Raw genomic sequence first — 22111 nt, 5'->3', positions numbered from 1 at the left:
CTTTCCAATCTTTGGGGATCCCAGACGATACGAAAGAGAGGTTGAATAGGCTAGTAATAGGATTATCTGTAATCAAGGTAGCATCCACATTAATGTAGAAGTGTTCGGGAACATCTTACTTACAATAAAACTGACTTGACTCCAAAATGACACAATACATTATTTACCATTTGCACAACATAATCTGAAACACAACCAAAACAAACTGAAAATGCATGCAACAAGTTTGTAGAGTCATAAGCTTGATGTAATCATTGTGTGCTAGAATTATGGGACCAAATACTCAACTTTTGATTAAATGAAATACACTATAAGTGATGGGGTGACTAGATACAAAAAGTGCATTCATTTCTAAATGGTAAAACAGATATGTATGAAAGCACGCTAAAATAAAAGGTGAAAGTCTGTACTGTTGCCTCATACACTACATGACCAAATGTATGTGGACACCTGCTTTTGTGGCCTGCCATTTGCAGCTGAGCCATTGTTGCTCCTAGAGGTTTCCACTTCACAATAACAGCACTTACAGTTGACAGGGGCAGCTCTAGCAGGGCAGACATTTGACGAACTGACTTGTTGGAAAGGTGGCATCCTATGACGGTGCCACATTAAAGGTCACTGAGCTCTTCGGTACGGGCAATTCTACTGCAAATGTTTATACATCTGTCAGCAACAGGTGTTGCTGAGCCAAATCCACTCATTTGAAGGGGTGTCCACATACGTTTGGCCATGTAGTGTATAAAACATTTGTTCTCAAATCCAAAATGTTTGAGTATAGAACATTTTTATCTTCACTGCCCAAATAAATACGTAGGGGACTGTACACCTAACTGATGATTAACCAGTAGCTGGCAAACTGAATGTGACAGACATTTAGCCTTTTAAGTGGCATGTGGCACACAAGGACATGTACCCATGGCTGGCCATATGCAGTATCAAAAGGACCACGGCTACTTAACAGCCCTTGCTCATCCCACAATGTCTATTTACTTTCCAATGTTGCATCTTACAGAACAACCAATTATTCTGTTGAATGTACTGATTGCATAACATTTTAAATGTAAAAATCATCTTTCTGTCTGGTTCTATTCAAATTTTACTCATAGAGCCTTCCTTATCTCTGCTACTATTCTTTAGTACTCTTGGTATGCCCTTGAATATAGGCCAGGGGCTGTGAGAGAAATGGCCACCTGTGATGTTAGAACTAGTACCTGAAAAGTACAGCAACCTTTTCCCCCCCACTTCTTTGAGGTGTTGCAAGAGGTCTCGATGATCCTACCACTCTGACAATCTGGCCAACAGCACAACTGTTTCAACAGGAAACTATTTCTGTCCAAAGTCCCAAGGTTGAGATAGCTGTGACTTATTCCAATAACAAAATGTCTCAAACGCCATGATGAAATTGGCGTGAGGATCGGGTACCTGGTAGAATATAAGGGGAGTTTGTGATAAGCTGAGGCATGATGGGGCAGGAGAGTTTGGGGTGGGGCATCAGGCACGAGAGACTTGGAAAGGGGGCAGGGCAGGTTGGAGGGATATCAGTTGAGATAAATGTATAAATGTAGAGAATCGCAGAGTGCACATGTCCAGTCTGGTGAATGAAGACTTGTCTCAGCAGCACGATGATTGGCCTGATTGTACTCACACTCCTGGGGGCTGCAGGTAACAAACACACGCATAGAGACTCGCATAGAGACTCGCATAGAGAGTCGCATAGAGACTCGCATAGAGACACGCATAGAGACTCGCATAGAGACTCGCATAGAGACACGCATAGAGACTCGCATAGAGACTCGCATAGAGACTCGCATAGAGACACGCATAGAGACTCGCATAGAGACACGCATAGAGGCTCGCATAGAGACTCGCATAGAGACTCGCATAGAGACACGCATAGAGGCTCGCATAGAGACTCGCATAGAGACTCGCATAGAGACACGCATAGAGACACGCATAGAGACTCGCATAGAAACTCGCATAGAGACACGCATAGAGACACGCATAGAGACTCGCATAGAGACTCGCATATCAAATCAAATCAAATCAAATCTAATTGATTTATATAGCCCTTCGTACATCAGCTGATATCTCAAAGTGCTGTACAGAAACCCAGCCTAAAACCCCAAACAGCAAGCAATGCAGGTGTAGAAGCACGAGAGATTTGCATAGAGACACGCATAGAGACACGCATAGAGACTCGCATGGAGACACGCATAGAGACACGCATAGAGACACGCATAGAGACACACATAGAGACACGCATAGAGACACACATGTTTTACAGACAATGTGGACATCAGCTTAATGTTCTCCTTTTGCCCATCTTGTATAATATAACATTATCTCTAACCTCTGCATCTCTCTGTCTTCTGTTACCTTCTGTCATGCTTTCTGAACACTACTCCCTTTCTCCATCCTACTCTCTTTCTCCTCTGACCCTCCCTCTCCCTTCCACTCCTTCCCTCCCTCAGCGGCAGCTCCTATGGATGACAGGATCGTGGGGGGTTATGAGTGTGAGGCTCACTCCCAGCCCTGGCAAGCCTCTCTGAACATCGGCTACCACTTCTGTGGCGGCTCCCTCATTAATGACCAGTGGATCATCTCTGCCGCCCACTGCTGGATGAAGTGAGTACTGCAGGGTCACTGTCAACCATCTTTTCCCTTCACTGTGCCTCCCAAAGGCCTCTTCATGTAAAGGTTTCTATTTTTTTCTCCTCTCCCTTCTCCAATTTTCCATCTGTCTTCACTTTCTGTCTTCCCCTCTCTCCTTCTTTTCTTCTCTGCTTTCCTCTCTCCACTTCTTCACCTTCATCCCTTTCGGCTCTCCTTCATAAATCATGTCCTCTCTCTCTCTCTCTCTCTCCCTCGCTCTCTCACTCTCTCACTCTCTCCTTCTCGCTCTCTCTCTCTCTCCCTCTCTCTCCCTCCCTCCAGTCCTTGGAGTCAGCTTGCTATCCTGGGTGACCACCACATCTGGGAGCACGAGGGAACGGAGCAGTACATGTCTGTGGACGCCATCTACTGGCACCAGAGCTATGACTACCAGACCCTGGACCACGACATTATGCTGTTGAAGCTGGCCCACCCTGTCACTCTCAACAAGTTTGTCAAGCCCATCGCCCTGCCCACAGCCTGCCCCAAGGCCGGGGACATGTGTGTGGTGTCTGGATGGGGAAACATCTACACTGACTCTGGTATTTATGTAGATGGGTTGTAGTATGGGATGGGGTGGAAATATGGTCATTGAATGTAATCAACTAAAAATACTTTTTCTTGAAACTATAGCTCACGCTAGGTCTACATTTTGATGGGAAATCAGCAAGTACATTTACTTGAGAGGGTAGCTACTTCTAAGAATACCACTTACTGTATATTCCCCCCTCCCCTCTCCCCCCCCCCAACCTTCTCTCTCTCTCTGTCTCTCTCTCTCTCCCCAACTGTGTCTCTCTCTCTCTTTCTCTGTCTCTCATCGGTCTCTCTGTCTCTCCCTCTGTCAGTGTTCAACCCATTTAACCTGCAGTGTGTGGACATCCCCATCCTGTCTAAGAAGGCCTGTGAGGAGTCCTACCCTGGCCAGATTACTGATACCATGGTGTGTGCCGGATACCTGGAGGGAGGCAAGGACGCCTGTCAGGTATGAAGACCCCTGCAACCTCACAAACAGAACATTTCATTTGTTTGTTTATTCATTTATATATTAATTCATTATCTTTCTCTCTCCCTCTGTTTCTCTCTCAGGGTGACTCCGGCGGTCCCCTGGTGTGTAACGGAGAGCTGCATGGCATCGTGTCCTGGGGTGTTGGCTGTGCCCAGCCCAACTATCCTGGTGTCTACACCAAGGTCTGTGCCCTGCTGCCCTGGATCACTGAGATCATCACCAACTACTAGCCTTTACCCTCCACACCAGACTAGAGAGAGAGAGCGAGAGAGAAAGAGAGAGAGAGAGAGAGAGAGGGAGAGGGAGAAGGAGCTTGAGAGGGAGAAGGTGAAGGAGAGAGAGCGAGAGAGAGAGAGAGAGAGAGAGAGAGAGAGAGAGAGAGAGAGAGAGAGAGAGAGAGAGAGAGAGAGAGAGAGAGAGAGAGAAGAAGAAGATGAAGTAGAGGGAGATAGAAGGCTAATGTTGTTACATGCAGGAAGACAAAGAGACATCTAGTCAATAAAATGGCATCTTTGACTTCACTAATGTATGTTTGTGTTTTTTATTACAATTCTTTGTGTCAATAAAAAAAATACACAAACAATCAATGATTTAGATAACAGGGTAGATTACTAGAATATGTAAAGTCACATCAAACAATTTAATCATTGAAAATTAGATGACACAAAGAAGCATTGCACTACACACTGCTGATAATGATGCAATGCTAATAATGATGCTATAGCTACTAACAATGATAATTTGAATAATGATGCTAACTCTACGTACAACACTAGAACTAAGTAAACAAACACAAACCTTGGGTTCGTGGCTCTATTCATATTGTCATGGTAACAAAAGTGATCAGACATGAATCGGACATTTGACTTGTGAAAATCTAAAGTAAAGCCATTGTAACCACATCCACCTTGAAGAACAGGGTGTTTTCAGTCTGACCATTTTTTGTCATTCCAGGCCTGCCGCCATTAGCACTGCTTTAGCATCCTCCACCATCTCTTTTATTCCCTCGTGCAGAAAGTGTAATGTAGTGGCAAAAGCAATCCCCATTGCACCAAAACTAAAAACAACAGTGGTCAACACAGCTTCGATAGCCTTGGCTGCCACCATGACTGCTATATACATCATTCTAGCCACCATCTTCTCATCAACTCCACCAGTGAAGCGAGACTTCACTGCTGAGCTCAGTTCACCGACTGGCTTGTTGACACGTTCTGAGTCTAGTCCAAAGGTTATGAAGGCTTTGTGGAAGAAGGCCTGCATAACACCAATCTCTCAGCCCACTGAGAAGCCAGGGATGGGTACGGCTGCTGTGGTGGAGGCACCAGCAGCTGCAGCAAAGGCGGTTTGGAAAAGATATTTCCTCTTCTTCTCAATCATGACTATTGAGCAAACCGAGACTGGATTAGGCAGACCTCTTGTGCTCTGAGAGGTTTTCCTCCAGAGAGTAGATTAACTTCTGGAAATCGTACTTCCCAAGCTCAAAGGTGGAGATGAGGAAAACTTTGGGGTTCCATATGGTCTTCAGGTTCTCCTCACAATTCTGTCTGATCTTGGAGAGCAAATCCTCCTCCCTGTAGTTCTTCTTCCATGCCTCAGCTCGGCTGTCGTTGTCAATCCCCGACCGGACGAAGTAAAACATATTCTTCATATTCTGGATCTCTTTGGCCAGCATGATGTTGTTCTCTTTGAACCTCACTGTGCCGATGATGATGAAGAAGTTGTAGGTTTTTCCTCCTTCAGGTACTTCTTTGCTTTAATGTTTGGGGTGCCGGTACCAGGCAGGTCCCAGAATTTCACGTTAGGCACTGTGTGATGGCTGTATCTAATGGGCTTCATTGTGGTCTTGGTCAACTCCAGTTTCTACTGCCCCTTTGTCCAAGTAAGGCATTAACAAAGGTGGACTTTCCCGCCCTGCTCTCTCTCCCCTGTCACAGCAATGTTAAGGGTCACGTTCTCCAGCAGATCCAGGTGCTCCTTTGCTTTGGCTGCATTTTCTGTTGGGGTAAACTTGTCGTAGTTCTTCATTTCCTTGACGATGTCAAGATCCTCATATAAGTTTTCATCAGACATCTTGCTCCTGACAACCCATAATTAGCTAAATTAATAACACACAAACATCCATCACATGCGGAACTATCCATTTATGTAATATAGATGCATTGTGCAATCTTAGAAAAAAGGGTTATTTGGGGTTTTATGCATTGTTTTATGGATTGTTTTATGGATTGTTTTATGGATTGTTTTATGGATTGTTTTATGGATTGTTTTATGGATTGTTTTATGCATTGTTTTATGGATTGTTTTATGGATTGTTTTATGCATTGTTTTATGGATTGTTTTATGCATTGTTTTATGGATTGTTTTATGGATTGTTTTATGGATTGTTTTATGGATTGTTTTATGGATTGTTTTATGGATTGTTTTATGGATTGTTTTATGCATTGTTTTATGGATTGTTTTATGGATTGTTTTATGGATTGTTTTATGGATTGTTTTATGGATTGTTTTATGGATTGTTTTATGCATTGTTTTATGGATTGTTTTATGGATTGTTTTATGGATTGTTTTATGGATTGTTTTATGGATTGTTTTATGGATTGTTTTATGGATTGTTTTATGCATTGTTTTATGGATTGTTTTATGGATTGTTTTATGGATTGTTTTATGCATTGTTTTATGGATTGTTTTATGGATTGTTTTATGCATTGTTTTATGGATTGTTTTATGGATTGTTTTATGGATTGTTTTATGGATTGTTTTATGGATTGTTTTATGGATTGTTTTATGGATTGTTTTATGCATTGTTTTATGCATTGTTTTATGGATTGTTTTATGCATTGTTTTATGGATTGTTTTATGCATTGTTTTATGGATTGTTTTATGGATTGTTTTATGGATAGTTTTATGCATTGTTTTATGGATTGTTTTATGGATTGTTTTATGGATTGTTTTATGGATTGTTTTATGGATTGTTTTATGCATTGTTTTATGGATTGTTTTATGCATTGTTTTATGGATTGTTTTATGCATTGTTTTATGGATTGTTTTATGCATTGTTTTATGCATTGTTTTATGGATTGTTTTATGGATTGTTTTATGGATTGTTTTATGGATTGTTTTATGGATTGTTTTACGCATTGTTTTATGGATTGTTTTATGGATTGTTTTATGGATTGTTTTATGCATTGTTTTATGGATTGTTTTATGCATTGTTTTATGCATTGTTTTATGGATTGTTTTATGGATTGTTTTATGGATTGTTTTATGGATTGTTTTATGGATTGTTTTATGGATTGTTTTATGGATTGTTTTATGGATTGTTTTATGCATTGTTTTATGGATTGTTTTATGGATTGTTTTATGCATTGTTTTATGGATTGTTTTATGCATTGGCAAACTTCATGGTTCTTTGGGCGATATTTCTTTCTTTTTACTTTTTGGATTATTTGTGTATTGTTTTGTGTTTTGTAAGGTATTACTGCACTGTTGGAGCTAGGAACAAGCATTTCGCTGCACCTGCGATAGCATCTGCACATCTGTGTACGCAACCAATAAACTTTTATTTGATTTGACAAGATTAAATAACCCTTTACTAAAGAAGGTTCTATATACTTATAAACCCAGTGAAGGCAAAACATCTTGAGGTTTCTGAGAAAACCTAACATGCTGACCAGACCGGACACGTCGCGTGATCCATGTTATTCAATTATTGCCCCCACACTGCTTGCGAGTGCCAACGAGCATCTGCTGACGCCAAGGGCTAAAATATAACTCCTTTCTATTTCTGACGCAGATCGCGCTGAAAGTCCTGCTTCTCCCATCTCCTCATTGGTTTATAGAAGCAGGTACCCACGTGCCATCTCCTCATTGGTTATACCCACGTGGGTGATTGAAAGACGAACTGTTTTGCAGGTAGTCGTGGTAATACTATGAAAGTTTAGATGCGATCACCATATAAGTTCAAAGATGAAAAAGCCTGGAAGGAGGAGAGATGACTAGAAATGATTCGGTTGGCCGTTTTATGTGTGTCGGAGTAGAGGACCTTGTGCATATCAGGTAAAATAACAACTCAATGTTTATATCCCAGGACAAATTAGCTAGCAACAGCAAGCTAGCTAAATAGGACAAATTAGCTAGTAAGTGCAAGCTTACATTGCCATACATGTTTAATGCTTTTCAACCTTTCCCCAAATTAATGACATTGGTTGAGTTTGTTTTGATATTTTAACCTGCGTGTCGTGATCGCGTTTGGTGTAGGGGGACAAAATACATTTATGCACGATGGTGCACGATGGCACATGCACGCAGCCGGTTTGGGTTCCGTGTAACACAGTCACATCTAACTCTGAAATGACAGCTAACTAGCTGCCTTTTCATTTGTTTTAGCTGTTGCATTGACATTTATATCAATATTAATGATGCTGCTGAATGGTCAGAAAAATTGCTAGCTATCTCGTCCGACACCGTTTACTCTCGATGGCTTGGTGTAGATAGTATTAGTATTTTTGCAGCATTGTTGCCGAGGTTGGAGTGGCAAAGAGCAAGGTTCATAAAAATGTATTATTTAATTCAAATACGTTTGTGAAGCAATAATCATATAATAAACCGTAGGCTAGCTAGATAAGGTTGTTTCAGGATTTGAGCACATTTTTGTAAACAGGAAAAGGTAGGCTACTTTTAGTTAGCTTCTTTACAAGCTAGCTAACTCTTACAAAAAAGAGAGAGCTACAGACCACCTGACATTGGCAATTAGCTAACTGCTACTTTTAGTTCAGTATTTCAGTGTGGAGTCAGATGATGGGACTATGTTTCATGAAGCCCTTAGAAGACTGGACTGAGTGTTGCTGTTGTCTGTTGAATGCATAACACGTGATGGCTGGTTCCCCTCTCTCCACTGGGATTCTCTGCCTCTAACCCTATTACGGGGGCTGTCACTGGCTTACTGGCGCTCTTCCAATCGTCACTTGAGTGGGTTGAGTCACTGACGTGATCTTCCTGTTCGGGTCGGCACCCGCCTCAGGTTCATGCCATGGGGTAGATCTTTGTGGGCTATACTCGGCCTTGTCTCAGGGTAGTGTTAGGGTTGTGTCAATTCGAATCTGGTATCAGGATAAGTATGACACTGAGTCAGCGATTGTATGCTATGTATTTTTTATTAGCTAAGCAATAAGTGGTAAATGCAATTTTCGTATATACGGGCTCTCTGTCACACCTCGCAGGGCAAACAGACTTGTTCCTGACAAAGATATTATAATATACTCTGAAGAGAGAAGTAGTTCCTGCTTCCGAGCCGGCATGTCAGAGTAGAGACTGGGCGTGGTTTAGACTCACCCAGCCTATCGTTGATTGTTGGCGCAGAGCTGGTCCCATCCCCCGGGCACTCCAGCGGTCAATCGTTGTAGTTGTTGTCCCATCCCCCAACTCATTGCACAGTTCCTGTCTTCATGTTATTCTGTATTTTTCCATCATGAGAAAGGCCCATGTCCCTGAAACTGTTAACAATGTCTCAAGTCAGCTTTGTTGCATAACACATATACCCACACAAGCCAACAGCAAATAATATTCCATCACATATGATATGGTAAGGGCTATAGTGTATAACACAGAACCTCACAGTAGTAGGTTGGTGGTTGAAGATATCCCTCTAGTGGTGTGGGGGCTGTGCTTTGGCAAAGTGGGTGGGGTTATATCCTGCCTTGTTGGCCCTGTCCGGGGTATCGTCGGCCAGGGCCACAGTGTCTCCCGACCGCTCCTGTCTCAGCCTCCAGTATTTATGCTGCAATAGTTTATGTGTCGAGGGGCTAGGGTCAGCCTGTTATATCTGGAGTATTTCTCGTGTCTTATCCAGTGTCCTGTGTGAATTTAAGTATGCTCCATCTAATTCTATCTCTCTCTCTTTTCTCTCTTTCTCTTTCTCTCTCTCTCTCTCTCTCTCTCTCTCTCTCTCTCTCTCTCTCTCTCTCTCTCTCTTTTCTCTTGGAGGACCGGAGCCCTAGGACCATGCCTCAGTATTACCTGGCCTGATGTCTCCTTGCTGTCCCCAGTCCACCTGGTCATGCTGCTGCTCCAATTTCAACTGTTCTGCCTGCGGCTATGGAACCCTGACCTGTTCACTGGACGTGTTACCTTGTCCTGGACCAGCTGTTTTGGACTCTCTCTCTATCGCACCTGCTGTCTCTAACTCTGAATGATCGGCTATGAAAAGCCAACTGACATTTACTCCTGAGTTGCTGACCTGTTGCACCCTCTACAACCACTGGGATTATTATTATCTGACCCTGCTGGTCATCTATGAACGTTTGAACATCTTGGCCATGTTCTGTTATAATCTCCACCCGGTACAGCCAGAAGAGGACTGGCCACCCCTCAGAGCCTGGTTCCTCTATAGGTTTCTTCCTAGGTTCCGGCCTTTCTAGGGAGTTTTTCCTAGCCACCGTGCTTCTATATCTGCATTGCTTTCTGTTTTGGGTTTTAGGCTGTGTTTCTGTACAGCACTTTGTGACATCAGCTGATGTAAAAAGGGCTTTATAAATACATTTGATTGATTGATTGATTTGATGTGCAATTGATAATGTCATACCCAGCCAAATAACTGCTGTAAATCTGTACTGTATAATTGTTCTAATAGTCTGTTCTGAGTTACGGACCCATCTCTACCTCAGTCTGGAGTGGTGGTTATTGTTATTTTATTAGGATTCCATTAGCTGTTGCAAAAGCTGCAGCTACTCATCCTGGGGCCCAAAGAAAACATAAACCATGACATAATACAGAACAATAATAGATAAGAATAGCTCAAGGACAGAACTGCATATATTTAAAACGAGTATATAGAAATAAAAAAGGTTCTGTACTGACAAAACACTGAGAAAACCGAGATGCCCATACTATAGGCCTATATTCAGTCACATCTATCAATTTAATTGGCATACGTATTCAAAGAAGTGGGCTTTTTGCATTTATAATTCTGATTTTTTTCCCATTCTAATGTTTAAAATGTGAGCAGAGAAGAAGTGAAGATAGCCCATGTGGTTACATAAGGTTTGTCCACTTGCACAGCTTGCTATGCATCTCAACTAAATGTATACTGAACAAAAATATAAATGCACCATGTAAAGTGTTGGTCCCATTTTTCACAAGCAGAGATAAACGATTATAGAAATGTTCCATACGCACAAAAAGCGTATTATTGTTTACATCCCTGTTAGTGAGCATTTCTCCTTTGCCAAGATAATCCATCCACCTGACAGGTGTGGCATATCAAGAAACTGATTAAACAGCATGATCATTACACAGGTGCACATTGTGTTGGGGACAATAAAATGTACAGTTTTGTCACACACCACAATTCCAAGTTCCAGGTTTTGAGGGAGCATGCAATTGGCATGCTGACTGCAGGAATGTCCACCAGAGCTGTTGCCAGATAATTTCATGTTCATTTCTCTACCATAAGCCACCTCCAATGTCGTTTTAGAGAATTTGGCAGTACATCCAACTGGCCTCACAACCACAGACAACGTGTAACCACGCCAGCCCAGGACCTCCACTTCCGGCTTCTTTACCTGCGGGATCATCTGAGACCAACCACCCGGACAGCTGATGAAACGGAGGAGTATTTCTGTCTGTAATAAAGCCCTTTTGTGGCAAAAAACTAATCCTGATTGGCTGGGCCTGGCTCCCCAGTGGGTGGGCCTGGCTCCCAAGTGGGTGGGCCTATGCCCTCCTAGGCCAACCCATGGCTACACACCTGCCCAGTCACGTGAAATCCATAGATTAGGGCCTAATGAATTTATTTCAATTGACTGATTTCCTTATATGAACTGTAACTCAATACAATTTTTGAAATTGTTGCATGTTGCGTTTATATATTTGTTCAGTATAATTAGTATTTTATTGTTTTTATTGTTTCATTCACACCTGCTCTGTTGGAGCTCGAATCTTAAGTATTTCACTGAACACTGCAACAACATCTGCGACCCTGTGCATGTGACAGTGTAGATACAATTACAAAATATCTCAAATAAAAATAGATGTCATTACTTCAATATGAACTCACATATTGTTTTTGATAGACGACTTTACATTTCCCAAGCATTCACCTGCTAGGTACTAGTACAATCAAATACTGACAATTATAAAGAGTATAGAGCAGGGGAAAAAAGATGTCACAAAGACAAATCAAAATGCTAACACATTTTTGATAACAGATGTATGTATAGCATCCATTGTTTTGCACTCAACAATGCTAATGCTAATGATGATACAAATGCTAATAATAACACTATAGCTAATAATTGTGCTACAGCTAATTACGATGATAATGCTAACAACAATGCTATAGCTAACAAAATGTTAATGCTAATAATGATGCTAATTCTAATAACAAAGCTATAACTAAGTTAACAAACTCAAACCTTGGGTTCCTGACTCGGTTGTCATGGTAACAAAAGTGATTAGACATTTGACCTGTAGGATATGTTTTTGCAGCCATTATAGCATCCATGAAGAACAAGGTGTTTTCAGTTTGATAATTTTACATCTTTCTACACCTGCCATCATGAGCATTGCTTTAGCATCCTCCACCATCTCTTTTAATCCCTTGTCCAGAAGGTGTAATGTAGTGGCAAAGGCAATCCCCACTGATCCAAACCTACCAATGGCAGGTATGCTAGTCAACACAACCTCGATGGTCTTGGCTGCCACCATAGCTGTTGTACTCAGCATTCCAGCCACCACCTTCTCATCGACTCCCCCAGCGAAGCGAGACTTCATCGCTGAGCTCAGTTCACCCACTGGCTTATTGACACGTTCTGAGAGTCTCATCTCGTCCAAAGGCTATGAAGGGCCTGCAGAGGAAGGCCTGCATAATACCAACCTCACAGACCACTGAGAAGCCAGGGATGGGTACGGCTGCTGTGGTTGAGGTGGCAGCAGCTGCAACGCAAGGAGTTTTGAAAAGCTCCTTCCTCTTCTTTTCAATCATGACTTTGGAGCAAACCGGCAGAGACTGGATCAAGGCTGACCTCTTGTGCTCTGGGAGTTTTTTTTTTCGAGAGAGCGTCAAGCAGCTGCTGGAAATTGTACTTCCCCAGCTCAAAGGTGGAGATGAGGAAGACTTTTGGGCTCCCTACGGTCTTCAGGTTCTCCTCACAATTATGTCTGATCTTGGAGAGCAAATCTTCCTCCCTGTAGTTCTTCTTCCATGCCTCTGCTCGGATGTCATTGTCGATCTTCGACCGGACAAAGTAGAACATCTTCTTCATCTCTGAGGCCCGCATGATGTTGTTCTCTTTGAACCTCTCAGTGACGATGATGACGAAGAAGTCGTAGGTTTCAAACTTGACCTCCTTCAGGTAATTCTTTGCTTTAAAGTTTGGGGTGCCGATACCAGGCAGGTCCCAGATTTTCACGTTAGTCATGGTGGGGTGGGAGCATCTAATGGCCTTCATGGTGGTCTCCATCACTCTGGTTTCTGCTGCTCCCTCGTCCCCATCCAGTCCAAGTAAGGCGTTAACGAAAGTGGACTTTCCTGACCCACTTTTCCCTGTCACAGCGATGTTAAGTGTCACATTCTCTAGGAGATCCAGGTCCTCCTTGACCTTGGCTGCATTCTCTGATTGGGTAAACTTGTCATAGTTCTTAATTTCATTGATGATGTCAGGATCTTCATAGAAGTTTTGATTCAATTAAATTACCGTCTCATTTTTCTGTTGTCAACATTGCCGACCACAATACAATAGTCAAGTACAGCGGTTTTCAAACTATTTGGGGCCGGGAACCCCTTTTGAGTTAGCAAATTCACCAGGGACCCCCTCATAATCAGAACACCACTCCTTTAGAATGCAATAAAAATAGCATACAATGACTTTTACTATGAATTCTGCAATACATGGCCAGACTAAAGTTTTGGGCCCTGGGAAAGAACAGTTTAAAGGTCTACTTCTTGGCATCAGCAGAGAAAGTTTTCCAGTTTTCAAGCAAATTCTACATGTTTTGCTATAAAGCAGATTTTTGTTGCCGTTTTAAAGCACATTTCCTGCAATTCTATACATTTTGCCATGAGACAGAGAGAAAACTTAGCAGTTTTAAAGATAAAATTACAGTGCATTTACAGTGCCTTGAAAAAGTATTCATACCCTTTGGAACATTTTATTGTGTTACAAAGTGGGATTAAAATGGATATAATTTATTTTGTCAACAATCTACCCAAAATACTATGTAATGTCAAAGTGGAAGAAAACGTGTTTTTTTTTTAAGATTCACAGAAATTGTATAACTATAATATAGTTGTTGCATAAGAATTCAGCTCCCTGAGTTAACAATATAGAAGCAGCTGTGAATCTTCTTGGCTAAGTCTATAAGAGCTTTACACACCTGGACTGTGCAATATTAGCCCATTATTATTGTCAACATTCTTCAAGCTCTGTCAAGATGTTGGGAATCATGGCTAGACAGCCATTTTCAAGTCTTGCCATATATTTTCAAGCAGATTTAAGTCAAAACTGTAAATTGGCCACTCAGAAACATTCACTGTCTTATTGGTAAACAACTCCAGTGTAGATTTGGCCTTGTGTTGTAGGTTATTGTCTTGCTGAAAGGTTAATGCTCCCCATTTGCCCATCTTGTATAATATACTGTAGCATTAACTCTAACCTCTGCATCTCTCTGTCTTCTGTCACCTTCCTCCTGTCATGCTTTCTGAACACTACTCCCTCTCTCCATCCTTCTCTCTTTCTCATCTCACCCCCCCTCCCTATCCTTCTTTCCCTCAGTGGCAGCTCCTATGGATAATAGGATCGTTGGGGTTATGAGTGTGAGGCTCCCTCATCAACGACCAGTGGATCATCGTTGCCTCCCACTGCTGGATTATGTAAGTACTAAGGTCACATTCACTTATCTTTTCCCTCAAGCCTCTCTTCCTCCGTCAGTGCATTATCTTTTCTTTCTGTTTCATGTATTCTCTCCTGTTTTCACTCACAAATCATCTCTGTCTGTGGACGCCATCTACTAGCTCCAGTGCTATGACTACCAGACCCTGGACCACGACATTATGCTGTTGAAGCTGGCCCACCCTGTCACTCTCAACAAGTTTGTCAAGCCCATCGCCTTGCCCACAGCCTGCCCCAAGGCCGGGGACATGTGTGTGGTGTCTGGATGGGGAAACATATACACTGACTCTGGTGTGAATGCAGACTGGGTGTAAAATGGGATGCGATGAGACTGGGGGTCTGATGGGGGTCCTGAAAGTGTGGCTGTCTCTGTCAGTGTCCAACCTGTTTAAACTCCAGTGTGAGGACATCCCCTTCCTGTCTAATAAGGCCTGTGAGAAGTCCGACACTAGCCAGATGAATGACTCCTAGAGCTCTGCTACCCAACTCCAACCCGGACAGGCCATGACATAAGGCTGTTTTTTCATCGAAGCTAGGGTACAGGCAGGGCTCGCTTATCAATAAATTGATCACTAAGATTTCGAAGCTGAGTCATTTGCTTGTGCTGTGCTGCGCAATACTGTCATATCTCACTAAGATCATAACTGTAGTGACACATCACTAAGATCATAACAACTTCGTCAAATATAAGACAGGAGAGATTATTTCACAGAAAATAAGAATGTAGTGTGACAGAAAGTAGCTAACAGCTAACTGCTCTCTCATGTCTCTTCATTGTGCAGAGCAGCCCAAGCGGAGCTGTTGCTTGATAGTCACAGACACAGAGCCACCATGAGCAGAGCGCATGCAGAGCATGCGACAGGGAGGAGCAGCTAATGGACTCACTAAAGGGTATGTTTTTTCTGATTTCGGGCCGGGCCTCATATGCAAATCACATGTACTATGTTTTATATGTGAACTCATATGCAAATCACATGCAGTATGTTTTATATGTGAACTCATATGCAAATCACATGCAGTATGTTTTATATGTGAACTCATATGCAAATCACATGCAGTATGTTTTATATGTGAACTCATATGCAAATCACATGCAGTATGTTTTATATGTGAACTCATATGCAAATCACATGCAGTATGTTTTATATGTGAACTCATATGCAAATCACATGCAGTATGTTTTATATGTGAACTCATATGCAAATCACATGCAGTATGTTTTATATGTGAACTCATATGCAAATCACATGCAGTATGTTTTATATGTGAACTCATATGCAAATCACATGCAGTATGTTTTATATGTGAACTCATATGCAAATCACATGCAGTATGTTTTATATGATGGTTCCACTTTACATATCAGTGCCCTTCTTACTGTGTAATTATTCCTGTAATTACAGTGTAACACGTATTATAATTACTAACCATTGTTGCATTGTACGTACTTTGCATTGTAGTTGGGGTTAGGGTTAGGGTTAGGGCTAAAGTTGGGGTTAGGCTCACTGCTGTAAGTGCATTGTAACTCACTGTAACAATTTCAATACTTAATAATTATTAGTAATTTATAATGAATAATTATTCATACTTAATACAGTGTAATTACATGAGTAATTACACAGTAATAAGGGCAATGTAATGTAAAGAATTATCTTGTGTAGTGTGTAGTGTAGTGTGCAGTTTGGGGCCTTTTGAAAGTGGCTTTTCAAAGTTCCTTTACATCGACAAGGTACATCGACATCATTAATGTGTAAAAACTCAAAAGGATAACTCATGTTACCAATGGCACCTTCTGATCTCAAAGAGTCAAAATTCTAAACACGTTTGACTGTAATACTTCTTATGAATTCACCAATTCTTTCAAGTCATTACGTTAGCGATACTGTTGTGAGCGGGTACATTTTTAAGAATTATTAAGTGATTAAAACCAAATCGGTAACATAATTAAAGAAAAATCAGTAAAGGAATTACTGTAGTCTAAAAAATGCAGGTTTAACTATGCAAGTCAGATAAGAACACATTTTTATTTACAATGACAGCCTACACTGGCCAAATCTGGGCCAATTGTGCGCCGCCCTATGGGATTCCCAATCACGGCCGGTTGTGATACAGCCTGGATTCAAACCAGAGTGCCTGTTGTGACACATCAAGCACTGAGATGCAGTGCTTTAGACTGCTACACCACTCGGGAGCCCCAAAAAGCAGTTCCCTGACCAGGAAGCGGACCCAGGACGCGGCGGTGAGAGAGCCAAATCCTAACCACTAGGCTGGGAGCCACTTGTGGATTTGACAGCTTTAATGCAGTTGCACCTCCAACAACGCCAAAACAACCAACCACTATGCCGATGTCTGCTAAAGCGGATCTAATTGAATAGAGCTCTTAGAGTTTTTACTACATGAGTGGGTTTTTAAGTTGTTGGTGAAATGGGTTACAAGTAAGCTATTGTAAGTGTGATTACTAATTGATTCTCATTGATTGGTAATGCCTGACCTGTGTCTATAAATTCCTGTCTGTCACGTGAACTGATTGAGATGGTGGTTGCTTATAGAGATTAAAGTTACTTTTTCTATCGCTCCTGTATGCTGCCTCTGTCTGATCTTAACTTTCATTATAGTTGACGTTCCAGCCTTCGAACCCCCTTAAAGGCGCCTTACACTATTGAACACATTGTCACGTTCTGACCATAGTTTTGTTATTTTATTATTTGTTTTAGTATGGTCAGGGCGTGAGTTGGGGTGGGCAGTCTATGTTTGTTTTTCTATGTTGGTTTTTGTGTTCGGCCTAGTATGGTTCTCAATCAGAGGCAGGTGTCGTTAGTTGTCTCTGATTGAGAATCATACGTAGGTAGCCTGGGTTTCACTTTTGGTGTGTGGGTGTTTGTTTCCGTGTGAGTGTTTGGGCCACACGGTACTGTTTCGGTTTTGTATATTTCACGTTTATTATTTTGTTCCAGTGTTTAGTTGTGTTTTTGAATTAATCAATATGGACACTTACCACGCTGCGTTTTGGTCCAATCCTTACTCCTCCTCAGATGAAGAGGAGGAAATCCGTTACAGAAACACCCACCACAAGAGGACCAAGCAGCGTGGACTTGGGAGGAGATTTTGGATGGCAAGGTACCTTGGGCACAGCCAGGGGAATATCGCCGCCCTAAAGCTGAGCTGGAGGCAGCGAAAGCGGAGAGCAATAGTATGAGGAGGCAGCACGGCAGTGCGGCTGGAAGCCCGAGAGGCAGCCCCAAAAATGTATTGGGGGGTGGCACATGGGGAGTGTGGCTAAGTCAGGTAGGAGACCTGAGCCAACTCCCCGTGCTTACCAGAGAGCGAGTGTTATGCTGTGGAGCGCACAGTGTCCCCGGTGCGTGTGCTTAGCCCGGTGCGGTACATTCCAGCTCCTCGTATCGGCCGGGCTAGAGTGGGCATCGAGCCAGGTGCCATGAAGCCGGCTCTACGCATCTGGGCTCCAGTGCGTCTCCTCGAGCCGGCGTACATGGCACCAGCCTTATGCTTGGTGTCCCCGGTTCGCCAGCACAGCCCAGTGCGGGCTATTCCACCTCGCCGCACTGGCCTGGCTACGGGGAGCATTCAACCAGGTAAGGTTGGGCAGGCTCGGTGCTCAAGAGCTCCAGTGCGCCTGCATGGTCCAGTCTATCCAGTGCCACCTCCACGCACTAGCCCTCCGGTGGCAGTCCCCCACACCAGGCTGTCTCTCTGTCTTCTCCCTACAGGTGCTCCCGCCTGTCCAGCGCTGCCAGAGCCTTCCTCCTGCCCAGCGCTGTCAGAGTCTCCCGTCTGTCCTGAGCCGCCAGAGTCTCCCGTCTGTCTTGAGCCGCCAGAGTATCCCGTCTGTCCTGAGCCGCCAGAGTCTCCCGTCTGTCCTGAGCTGCCAGAGTCTCCCGTCTGTCCTGAGAGTCTCCCGTCTGTCCTGAGCCACCAGAGTCTCCCGTCTATCCTGATCCGCCAGAGTCTCCCATCTGTCCTGATCCGCCAGAGTCGCCAGTCAGCCAGGAGCCGCCAGAGTTGCCAGTCAGCCAGGAGCCGCCAGTCAGCCAGGAGCCGCCCGAGCTGCAAGTCAGCCAGGAGCCGCCAGAGCCGTCAGTCAGCCAGGAGCCGCCAGAGCCGCCAGCCAGGAGCCCCCAGAGCCGTCAGTCAGCCAGGAGCCGCCAGAGCCGTCAGTCAGCCAGGAGCCGCCAGAGCCGTCAGTCAGCCTGGAGCCACCAGAGCCGTCAGTCAGCCTGGAGCCGCCAGAGCCGTCAGTCAGCCAGGCGATGCCAGAAACACCCTCACTCCGGAGCTGCCGGAATCTCCCGCCTGTCCGGCGCTGCCGGAGTCTCCCGCCTGTCCAGCGCTGCCGGAATCTCCCATCCATTCGGGACCCATGGCTAGGGTCCCCAGTCGGAGGTCGGCGGCGAGGGTCGCCACTCGTAAGAGGCCACGGGGGCGGTTGAGGAGGCGGACTAAAACAGTGGTGAAGTGGGGTCCATGTCCCGCGCCAGAGCGGCCACACGCCCACCCAGACCCTCCCCTATAGGTTCAGGTTTTGCGGCCGGAGTCCGCACCTTTGGGGGGGTACTGTCACGTTCTGACCATAGTTTTGTTATTTTATTATTTGTTTTAGTATGGTCAGGGCGTGAGTTGGGGTGGGCAGTCTGTTTGTTTTTCTATATTGGTTTTTGTGTTCGGCCTAGTATGGTTCTCAATCAGAGGCAGGTGTCGTTAGTTGTCTCTGATTGAGAATTTTCACTTTTGGTGTGTGGGTGTTTGTTTCCGTGTGAGTGTTTGGGCCACACGTTACTGTTTCGGTTTTGTATATTTCACGTTTATTATTTTGTTCCAGTGTTCAGTTATGTTTTTGAATAAATCAATATGGGCACTAACCACACTGCGTTTTGGTCCAATCCTTACTCCTCCTCAGACGAAGAGGAGGAAATCCGTTACACACATACACAACAGTATGTGTTAACAGCATACTGTAGCAGCAATTTAAAATGTGTAGACAAAAGGCACTCTTCACTGAATATAGTTCATTTTGATTCATTGGAGCATTGGAGAAAATACAAAGTTGTAACTGTTTTTATGCATCAAGTGATCACTTCTCTCTGGCATTTACACAGGCATAGCTCCATAAAACCAATTATTAATGCTGCCACATGGATTTACGGAAAATATGAACATGTCTATGACGTTTCCAATAGAAAGATGTTTATAGTGAGAAATGATTCCTCCTAACAGTTTACAAGGTTAAATGGATAGTTCACCCAAATTAAGAATCAACATAATCCTAATGATTTGTAGAGAGTAGTCTGTGGAGCCAGAGAATCTGCAACCCAAGTTTTGTTTGATATGTTCCCACTTAGAATACTTGATAGCCAAAAATAAATGGGACTGGTAGGACCCTCTTTTAACATACTCTAATTGGTCAACTGAAGATCAATACTTTCTTGATATTATCAGCATACATTGTGTATTCGGACTTATCCCTTATAGTTTATTGAAGCCTTAAAAACACCTACAGTATATGTACATTAGAAGTGCTTAAGCTGTTATAATTACAGCATTTATAAACCAACACAAATTGAGACATTCCACTTGTAATCAACTCCTTTGATGACATACAGAACATACTATTGCACTACTACATTCATGAACATGCTGCATGCATGTAAGAAGTACCTTCTACAGTATATTTATTTTTTATAGTTTTATACCTTGGGAATAGACACAGTAACTCAAATTATGTTAAATGCTTTATTTGTCATTAGTATTTCATCTCCAGTATAAAAGGTAGATGTTGAACTGCACAGGATGTTGTAGAGTTCTGGGACCATGCTGGAGGACCGAAGCTAGGATCAGACTTAGTAGGTGGCCATGGTGCTGGTCAGCCAGTCATTAAAGATGCACACCTAGAGGAAGAGAAGAAGAAGGGAGACAGTAGTGGACACACTCAATGGGAGGCAACATAAGAGCCATCAATCAATGTTTTATAGACAATGTCTTTTTCCTTCAGGAAACCAAGGGATATCACAGTGATGTATGTATTTTGATGTTTTCCTGAAACACAACAGGAAAACCGGTTTTCTGTCTTACCTTGGCGTAGACACCGGGGTTACCGGGCTCAGCACATCCGTAACCCCAGGACACAACACCCTGAAGCTCACCATTGCACACCACGGGGCCACCGGAGTCACCCTGAGAGAGATAGATAAAGAAGGGGAGAAAGATTGTGAGATCGAGAGAGAGAGGAAGGGAGAGAGAGAGAGAGAGAGAGAGAGAGAGAAAGAAGGGAGACAAGTGATTTGAATTGGTTATTTCATTATCAATTTCTAATCAATTGAAAAAGTACATCTAAAGTCATCAGTGGAACCACTGAATTGAGGTCAGCATGGTAAGTACCTGGCAAGAGTCCTTGCCTCCCTCCAGGTACCCAGCGCAGAACATGGCGTTGGTGATCATGCCAGGGTAGGAGTTGTTACAGTCGCTGTAGGACAGGATGGGGATGTTCAGGCACTGAAGCTTGTTCTTGTCAGCGGCTGTAAGGAGGGAGGGAGGGAGGGAGGGAGGGAGGGAGGGAGGGAGGGAGGGAGGGAGGGAGGGAGAAGGTGGAGAACGAGTTATAGTTAGATATGAGTGTTTTTAATAATAGGTCTACATTTGCTATGTCTGTAAACACACTCAGTCACCATGAAGATGACCAACTGGCACATGTAACCTTTGACCCAGGTTCTGCACTCACTGGAGCTCATGGTGTTGCCCCATCCAGAGACGGTACACATGGTGCCAGCGGGAGCACAGCTGCTGGGCAGAGCAACAGGCTGCACGTAGGTGTTGAGGGTGGCGGGCTTGCTCAGCTTGATCAGCATGATGTCATTGTCGAGTTTGTAGGCGCTGTAGTTGGGGTGACGGATCACGCGGGATGAAGAGATGAACTGCTCGCTACCCTCAGTCACCTTGATGTTGTGCTCGCCCAGACGCACCTCCACACGGCTGAAAGAGAGAGAGTTCATGTGAATGTGGAGTTCAAGTTTCGCAAGAGTTAAGCTTATCAAATTGTTGCTAGTTGTTATTGACTCAATATGTTGCTAGTAGTTCACTTGGGAGTGTACTTACGACTCATAGCAGTGAGCAGCAGACACAACCCAGTTCTCATTGACCAAGGAGCCACCACAGAAGTGGTACCCAGAGTTCAGAGACACCTGGTGGGGCTGGGAGTAGGCCTTGCACTCATACCCTCCAACGATCTTGTCGTCCTCCGTGGCGACTGTAAACAGAGAGCAGGCACATTCTTAGCGATATTACCTCAGCTTTTGAGATGGAAAAGCATAACACTATGATAAAACAACAACAACATATTTCTTAATAACGTCAAAAAAACACATTTGTGATGTTAGTGTCATTACACAGTCCTGTTCTTTTTCTATGGTCATTATTATACTCACAAGCGGCTCCAATGAGCAGAACGAAGACCAGAGAAATCATGGTTGCTGTATGATCCTGTCGATGAAAGGGGTTAATCTGCACCCCTGGTATATATGCAGATTTGGGTGTGCCGCCCCGTTTAATGGAACTG

The 22111-nt window shown here is 43.5% G+C and overlaps 2 protein-coding genes and 1 pseudogene across 3 annotated transcripts in view; 1 reads left to right on the top strand and 2 right to left on the bottom strand.

The window, feature by feature from the left end:
- The window catches only part of LOC110537812, a 27325-nt gene extending 5214 nt beyond the window's left edge, over window positions 1–22111 (bottom strand). Inside the window, exons 1-9 of the mRNA XM_036961779.1 lie at window positions 21981–22111; window positions 21652–21802; window positions 21278–21528; window positions 20938–21074; window positions 20632–20733; window positions 20402–20447; window positions 12740–13319; window positions 5071–5409; window positions 1646–1656 (exon numbers count right to left, since the gene is read on the bottom strand). Coding sequence (XP_036817674.1) covers window positions 1646–1656; window positions 5071–5409; window positions 12740–13319; window positions 20402–20447; window positions 20632–20733; window positions 20938–21074; window positions 21278–21528; window positions 21652–21802; window positions 21981–22020 — 1657 coding nt within the window. The 5' untranslated portion in view covers window positions 22021–22111. The remainder of the gene's footprint in view (window positions 1–1645; window positions 1657–5070; window positions 5410–12739; window positions 13320–20401; window positions 20448–20631; window positions 20734–20937; window positions 21075–21277; window positions 21529–21651; window positions 21803–21980) is intronic.
- On the top strand, window positions 1518–4179 carry LOC110537803 (trypsin-2). 2 transcript variants are annotated; one of them, XR_005035698.1, is made up of 6 exons: window positions 1518–1662; window positions 2472–2625; window positions 2935–3194; window positions 3498–3634; window positions 3739–3954; window positions 4071–4179. XR_005035698.1 is itself a non-coding variant. In XM_036942258.1 (5 exons), the coding sequence occupies exons 1-5, from the start codon at window positions 1599–1601 to the stop codon at window positions 3886–3888; spliced, it is 765 nt and encodes a 254-aa protein (XP_036798153.1). In that variant the 5' UTR covers window positions 1518–1598; the 3' UTR covers window positions 3889–3967. The 2 variants fall into 2 exon arrangements, 1 of the variants encoding a protein (XP_036798153.1); XM_036942258.1 differs by lacking the exon at window positions 4071–4179 and having other exon boundaries at window positions 3739–3967.
- LOC110537837 lies at window positions 4886–5892 on the bottom strand (annotated as a pseudogene).

The sequence above is a fragment of the Oncorhynchus mykiss genome, chromosome 2, assembly GCF_013265735.2.
Source record: "Oncorhynchus mykiss isolate Arlee chromosome 2, USDA_OmykA_1.1, whole genome shotgun sequence".
NCBI lineage: Eukaryota > Metazoa > Chordata > Actinopteri > Salmoniformes > Salmonidae > Oncorhynchus > Oncorhynchus mykiss.
This window is presented reverse-complemented; position numbering and strand designations above follow the sequence as displayed.

What these genes read in the sequence shown, in the direction of transcription:
- LOC110537803 (XM_036942258.1), top strand. Translation starts at nt 1,599, where the DNA reads ATGAAGACTTGTCTCAGCAGCACGATGATTGGCCTGATTGTACTCACA. An exon ending in CACACTCCTGGGGGCTGCAG is followed by an intron (nt 1,663 to 2,471) that starts GTAACAAACACA and finishes TCCCTCCCTCAG; the next exon opens with CGGCAGCTCCTATGGATGAC. An exon ending in GAGGCAAGGACGCCTGTCAG is followed by an intron (nt 3,635 to 3,738) that starts GTATGAAGACCC and finishes TTTCTCTCTCAG; the next exon opens with GGTGACTCCGGCGGTCCCCT.